Below are 8,023 nucleotides of genomic sequence, written 5' to 3'. Positions count from 1 at the left end.
AAAAAAAAAAAAAAAAAAAAGGAGGCATGGAATCCAATAACTAGCCCTAAATCTGTCAGTAAAGCTGTGATGTCCCATGACACACCCTGGATCTGTACTTAAGGCCACTAAGTTCCCATGACCCTTCTGGGCTGCTTCTAAGGTCATTGATTTCCTTTTCAATCTTGTGATGTCATCTTAGGCTTCATCGGAAATTACATCATAAGAAGCACTGACCACTAACTAGGAACATTTGTGAAAAGCACTGCAGTGTCAGAAAGAGGTATGGTTCCATTTTCTAAATCAATCTTGTTTCTTCAACCGGCAAATTATCTAAACAAAGTAACTTCCTTTGTCATCTGCACAAAAAAATTCATTTTATGTGTTTATTGCTTGTTTATATTAACCAATTATTAGCCCATTTGCTTTGTTCTAAGATAGTTCTTACCATACTGTATTGTAACCTTTCCATATTTCTGAGTTATCACTCCTCTCCCCCACCAGACGATGAGGGGCTTGAAGGCAGGGCTATCTCTGAATCCATATATTGTGGGTCTCATTATTTGGGGATCACAGTAAATTCTATAAAAATAAATTAAATGCTGTTAAAGACAAGCAAAGCCATAATTTGTGAAATGAGCGGCTTAGACTAAATGATCTCTATCCCTCCAGGATTCATTACTTGATTGAAAGTTTTACAATTTTCTTTTTATGACCTAATATAAGTCATTGACTTGACTTAGTTATAAATAAACAATTGAACCTAAATACCAACATTACTAGGAAAGCTTATTTTGGTCTGTAGCACTGGAGAATTTATTAATGGGACTAATGACCATCTGTTTTCCATTAATTTATTTATCAGTTTTATTAGGCACCTTTCATTCAAAGATCTCGGAATGTCAAATTTATAATATTTAACAGAAAAACAAATAAATGATTATTCTGTGTCAAGATATGAATGTTTTTTAATCTTACAGTTAGCATTATGATTTAGTTCCTTCCTTAATACCTTAGGAAGTAACTTTACTTTAGGCTCTGAGGCTGGAAAGATTTTAAATGATACTGGAATACAAAGATAACTCTAAGTGGTTTTGAATGATAAATACTTTAAAATGACAAACTTGTTCATCATTCATTTATTCATTCACTCAATTAGCATTTATTGAGCACTTATGGTCAAAGTACATATGTCTTAGCCCTGTGTGACATGCCTTCTTATATATCAACCAGATGGTCTGTAAGGGAAGATAACATATGCATACAAATCATTGATCTGAAAGAAAAATTTACAGTTCCTTAGAAAGGAAAATGATAGAAATTACTTTGGAAGGAGGATGAAGAAAGTCTTAAAGTCTTTACACCCAAAAAGGGTGTAATTTGAGCTAAAGGGTGCGTAGTTTTTGCATATATCTAGATGGAGGAAAGAGTATTTCAGGAAAAAGAAATAGCATGAAAAAAGACAGGTGAGAAAACATGTAGCACATGTCCCTAGCATAGTAAAATAGTTGTTTCATTGAACTATAGGGTGTGCAAACGAGAAAAGTGAGAGAGAAGCTAGGAAAATTTAGTTGCAACTAGACTATAGAGAGCCTTAAATATCAGGCAAAGAAGTTTGGATTTTGTTCTGAAAGCCCTCAGGGACCATTGAAGGTTTTAGAACAGAATATGATATAATTGGAAGAAGCTCCAATATATGGAAATTTTTTCTAGGGTTTTTAGGAGGATGTAGTGAGGATTGATGGTGGTAGGAAAGACAGATGGTAATTATCTAATACCTTTCAAGTGTAGTTCTTAAAACAAAGCTTATAGCAAAAATCTCAACAGCGCCATCTAGTGCCTCATCATAACTGCCCAATTTGTGGAACCCTAGTAACAAGGCTAACAGAAGAAGACTTGATTAAGTTTAGGCAGTTTCCCTCTTTTCCACAATTGCACTTGAGTTCAGGGAACCAATGGTGAAAGAGGCAAGTAACCGGAAAGCAAACTAAGAAATAATGCAGAAGTTGGGAATAGTTGACTCATTTTTCTCTTTGATCTTAGATATCCACCCTCAGAATGATTCATCCTCAATTTTTTGTCAATATACCAACAGTTCTTGGTGCAAAATTATGACATTTTTTAATTAAAGGAAAAAATGAAGCAACTAGCCAAGTTGTTAGCAGTAGTAAACCTGGAAGTTATATCCCACCTACAACCACTACTATACCTGTTTGTTTCTGTATCTATAATTCAGAGACAAGATCAGTCCCTTCCATTGCTTGGAGTTCTTGCATGTTCAAGCAGTCTTTCCACCTTACAAACCCCAACTCTCTTTTACTAGGGAGAAACAGCTGTGTAAAAGGCCCAGAAATCAGACTTCAATCAAATATTATCCACCCCAAAAAAAAGATTATCCACCATATTCTGTATTGATGAGTTGCTCCCACTTTCTTAAAGAATAAAAGAATCTGGAGGAACACTAGAAATCATTATTTCCACATTGTCTCATCCCTAGATCTGTCTGATCAGAGCTTGTTTACTGACTTAATTGACTGTCTTGATGTAGCTTAACTAAGCTAGACCAAGTAACAACCTCTTGGTATAAAAGAAATGACCATGTATGGTTGAATAGTATGGTTTTGAGAGTGAGTCTAGGAAGAGAACAAAAATAAACAGCTACAACAATATCCTTACCCAGAATGTATATTTTAACTAGTTATGCTGCATCTTTCCTCAGAGCCTTAACTTATGGTGCAGATTTTTCAAAATGTGTTTTACCTCTTTGGAACTGTTTTCTCTCATTAAAACAATTAGATGAGGGGCGCCTGGGTGGCTCAGTTGGTTAAGCGACTGCCTTCGGCTCAGGTCATGATCCTGGAGTCCCAGGATCGAGTCCCGCATTGGGCTCCCTGCTCAGCAGGGAGTCTGCTTCTCCCTGACCCTCCCCCCCTCATGCTCTCTCTCTGTCTCATTCTCTCTCAAATAAATAAATAAAATCTTAAAAAAAAAAATTAAAAAAAAAAAACAGTTAGATGAGCATCAACCAGCAGATGTTACCTAGAAGCCTTCTTCTTGAACGAACCAAGCATTTTCACCCAGACTTTATTCTCCAAGAGAATTCAGTGCTCTTCCAATAGATAGATGATGATAGATAGATAGCTGTAGATAGATAGGTAGATGATAGATAGATGGATATTTATATTTATGAAAAACTACTATCCTTAAAGCTTTTATCTAATGGAAAAATTCAATTAAAAAGAAGATTTACAGAATAGTACTAGAGTAATATGACTTAAAGAAAAGCAGAGCTATTTTAGCTAGGTTTTAAAGATTAAGAGGAAGTCCATTAGGCAAACTTGGGTGGAAATGAGGGAAAAAGAGTTTTCTTGATGCCTATAGGATGCAAACTCTTCTCCTGGAGGCAAGGTGCAGCTGAATCCTTCTTTATTGCCCCACTACCTGTACTTCCTGCCATGGTCAAAAAGTATATATAATGACAATATAAAGTGAAATCTTAGTAATTCCTGTAATTTATTGTCTGATAAAAATTGACAAGAATTTATATATATATATGTATGTATGTATGTATGTATGTATGTATGTATATATTATAGGCACCAAGCAGACATTCCTAGAGAAACATGGATGGAGTCGGGAATCTGACAGTATCTTCTGCCAATAATAACACGTGCAATGACACTATTGATGACTTCCGCAATCAAGTGTATTCCACCTTGTACTCTATGATCTCTGTTGTGGGCTTCCTTGGCAATAGCTTTGTGCTCTATGTCCTCATAAAAACGTATCATGAGAAGTCAGCTTTCCAAGTATACATGATTAATTTAGCAGTAGCAGATCTACTGTGTGTGTGTACACTGCCTCTCCGTGTAGTTTATTATGTTCACAAAGGCATTTGGCTTTTTGGTGACATTTTGTGCCGCCTCAGCACTTATGCCTTGTATGTCAACCTCTATTGTAGTATCTTCTTTATGACAGCCATGAGCTTTTTCCGATGTATTGCAATTGTTTTTCCAGTCCAGAACATTAATTTGGTTACACAGAAGAAAGCCAGGCTTGTGTGTGTTAGCATTTGGATTTTTGTGATTTTGACCAGTTCTCCATTTTTAATGTCCACATCTTACAAAGATGAGAAAAACAATACCAAGTGCTTTGAGCCTCCACAGGACAATCAGGCTAAAAATCATGTTTTGGTCTTGCATTATGTGTCATTGTTTATTGGATTTATCATTCCTTTTGTTATTATAATTGTCTGTTACACAATGATCATTTTAACCTTACTTAAAAATTCAATGAAGAAAAATGTATCAAGCCGTAAAAAAGCTATAGGAATGATCATAGTTGTGACAGCTGTTTTTTTGATCAGCTTCATGCCATATCATATTCAACGCACCATCCACCTTCATTTTTTACACAATGAAACTAAACCCTGTGATTCTGTTCTTAGAATGCAGAAGTCAGTGGTCATAACCTTGTCTCTGGCTGCATCAAATTGTTGCTTTGACCCTCTCCTATATTTCTTTTCAGGGGGGAACTTTAGGAGACGACTGTCTACATTTAGAAAGCATTCCTTGTCCAGTGTGACTTATGTATCTAAGAAAAAGGCCTCTTTGCCAGAAAAAGGAGAAGAAACATGTAAAGAATAATTTAAACCCATTTCCAATGAAAATTAATAGTTTCCCAAACAAGTATTACCTCAAATTATCTACAATAAAAATGAGTATTTCCATTAATAATTTACAAATACTTAACGTATGCCTATAAATAGATCTCATTTATGAATCCACACTGTTACAGGTCCTAAAGATATTTTAAGTGTTAAAAATTCAGTCCACAACTATTAACTAAATTATAAGTGGTTTTTTGATCATTCACTGAAAGGTGAAGAATATTTTTGTCTTGGCATTGTAAAAAAATGGATCTGAGACCAAATAAAAGCTTCAGAAAGGATAAGAACTAGCCCTTTAAGATACAATCATCCTAACATATTCCTTTGCATGCATGCCATCAGATGAGAACTGGAATGACCCAGGAGCTACATAAAATGTCCTGTCACCCTCTTCCTTTGAAGTATTGACTGACTAGGCAAAGTAAGGCCATTTCTTCCAAAACAGAATATGCAAGTGCTAGAACACCTTAGTATCCAGCCAAATGGCCCTAAAGACTCCATGCAATGTGCAATTGGAAACTGAGGAATATGAACTTGGTCAAAAGCCAGTTTGTGTCCAATTTTCTTCTGCTCCTGACCCAGACCCTCAAAAGAGAATGGTGGAGTTTTTGTTGCTTACTGAAGTTCTTACAGGGAGTTCTCTCCCTACATGACATACAATCTTCCTTAAGAACCAGACAACTGACGCTCCCGTATATGAATAGAAGTAATTTAAACTTTATCTAAAGCAGAGGGAAAGGGTTCTGCTTTTCTACATGCTTATTATTGGGATCAAAACTAGCTACAGTGGGTTTCTGAATAAAATTTGAATGTTGCTATTACAAGTTGTTTTAATAAGTATTTATATTTATATAACTATGTCAGAGATTTTGTTCCATGATATGCATTTATGAATGGAAGTTAATTACAAGTTTTATTATTATTTTATACTTTTTCTTCTCTATTGGCATGTTGACAGGAATATCAAGATGTTTACAGTGGGTTTTATATTACAGTGGAAACTTTGTTCTTAAAACACAACAACTTGATTATGGCTGAAATATAATATTCATGGGCAAGCTTTTGCTGAAGTGTGGTCTGTTCCTTTATTCTGTGTTTCAAAAGGCACATTACCTCAGAGGAAATAAATGATAATGGTGAAGAAAAAAACTATGAAAGGATTCTATCTGAATCTGCCATGTGTATGTTATTTCTATTTCACTTCTAATGTTGCAACCCCTTAGGAAAACACTCAAAACAAAAAGAAAGAGGACCTCTAAGGCATAGTATAACTAACTAGTGCCCATTTATTTTTAACATACCTGAGATTTGGCAGTATCTACACTTTTATCCTATACCATTTTTTCCTTGTTTGAGGTGAAGATCAAACATAACATCTATCAAAACATTCAGTCCTCATTTCTCGTGTTCTAAGCTTTCTGCTACTCAGTAAGTATAGTGTGATAGAAGAGCACTAAATTGAAAGCTAGAAGACCTGGTTGCTAATCGGGTCTCTATTACTTACTAGTGGTGTAACTTTAAGCAAGTGACATAAATTCTGATCCTCAGCTTCCTCATTTGTAAAATGGTAATAATAATACTTGTCTTGCCTTTTTTTACCGGGCATTTTTGAAACTCAAATGTGATCATAACATACACACATATATTAACATATATGTTAAAGTTTTACCCTTAAATAATTTTAAAGTACTTATAGATGGTTTTGTTACTTAAATATACTGATTCATACTTACAACATGGATTCTAAATTTTTAAAGATTTAAACAAAATATGGGCATAGTTAAATTCTAATGCACATAAAAGAACCTTTTGTCTTACTTATTCACACTTCTAGGTGTTTTCCTATGTTCTCACTTCTGCTAGCAGTCCCACTTTCTCCCACACAGAAGCATACTGACAAGCTAACCACAAATTTGTTGTTATCCTTTACATCATTTATGTTTATATCTTATATGAAACTGTTTAATACTTAATTATTTTCCAGTTTTTTCATATGTGTAAGTATTTTCTCCCAAAGTGGAATCATCACTTTATGGAATTATCAATTCCTTCAGGTTAAAAACTATGCCTTTAAATTATGGTACCTAACGATTAATGAGCTTTTATTCTGTTTTAAGTGTTTTATCTGTATCACCTCATTTAATACTTATAATTGTTCTGTAATATATATACCATTCTTATTCCTATTTTGCTGATTTAAAAACTGAGGCACAAAGAAATTAAGTACCTTGCCCATTGTCAGACAGCTAGTAAGGATCAGAACTAGGATTCAAATCTAGGCAGTCTGACTCCAGAACTCAATTTCTTAATTTGCTATGCTATCCTGCTGGACCATTTTCTACCTTCAAAATAAGAAGTAGAAGTGAGGGGTTTTTTTTCAATGATTTGTTTATTTTACAAAACAGGTTTAAATAAACTATATGCTTAATTTTTTAAATACATGAACACAGGAACCATGAACTAAAGCTTATGATTTTATTTGGAAAAACATCTTAAGAATATTGTATACTATCCTAGAATATTGACATTCGAAGGACTTTAATGTTTATAATTTCTAATGTCTATATAATACCCTGTGGCATTCCCATGCCACAGTCTTCACACACATTCCTTTGGTTTCTAACAGTCCTTTGAAAACTCATCAGCTATTCAAGCTCATTTTCATTATACACTTGGCTTCTTTATTTTGTTCAGCCAATATAGGTTCAGTACCTCAAAAAATAATTTCAAATATTAAGGCAATGCTTTGTATTTTATTCTACAGAATAAACATAAATGGTTTTGTATACTCATCTCAAACTGTAAACTTTGGTTTTCTTTGTTTTCAAAATCTCCTGGCTTTCACTCTAATAATATGATTTTTCATTTTTAATTGACTTTTAATGGTCTTTTGAGATAATTAAATATATACCTCAATATCTAACTTTACTAATGCTTTAGAAACTCCAACAGTGAAAAATTCAGAAGCTTGAAAGGTGAGATTGGATTTCAGAGCAATGTAAATTTGTGGGCCCTTTTTAGTAAGCACCACTGCACTAGAGGTATGAAAAGAAGCTCACTTATTCTATTCTTCTTCATGTGCATAACCTGGGTTAGATTGCCTTTTTCTGATACTAAAGGAGCTAAATGGGAGAGAGCTTGGGAAGATGGCAGAGTAGGAGGATCCTAAGTTCACCTCATCCCATGAATACAAGTAAGTAACAGCCACATCAGTGCAACCAACCCAGAAAATGACCCAAAACTGACAGAACAGACTTTTCACAGCTAACTGTAGAGAGGAAGCCACATCAAAAATGGTAGGAGAGGCAGAAACACAGTTGGGAACCAAACTTCTGGTGATACTAACCACAAATGGGAGGGATACCATAATTTCAA

The 8,023-nt window shown here is 34.5% G+C and overlaps 1 protein-coding gene across 1 annotated transcript; it reads left to right on the top strand.

Moving 5' to 3' along the window:
• Window positions 1–20: 20 nt before the first annotated feature.
• CYSLTR1 (cysteinyl leukotriene receptor 1) lies at window positions 21–6,246 on the top strand. The gene is made up of 2 exons (XM_081810803.1): window positions 21–262; window positions 3,576–6,246. Exon 2 carries the CDS (start codon window positions 3,603–3,605, stop codon window positions 4,623–4,625), a length of 1,023 nt encoding a protein of 340 aa, XP_081666929.1. The 5' UTR covers window positions 21–262; window positions 3,576–3,602; the 3' UTR covers window positions 4,626–6,246.
• Window positions 6,247–8,023: the final 1,777 nt, after the last annotated feature.

Source organism: Leptonychotes weddellii, unplaced genomic scaffold (genome assembly GCF_054177405.1).
Source record: "Leptonychotes weddellii isolate Sample4059 unplaced genomic scaffold, ASM5417740v2 HiC_scaffold_3764, whole genome shotgun sequence".
NCBI lineage: Eukaryota > Metazoa > Chordata > Mammalia > Carnivora > Phocidae > Leptonychotes > Leptonychotes weddellii.
This window is presented reverse-complemented; position numbering and strand designations above follow the sequence as displayed.

Excerpts from the sequence above, each read along its gene's own strand:
- CYSLTR1 (XM_081810803.1), top strand. The coding sequence starts at position 3,603 with ATGGATGGAGTCGGGAATCTGACAGTATCTTCTGCCAATAATAACACG.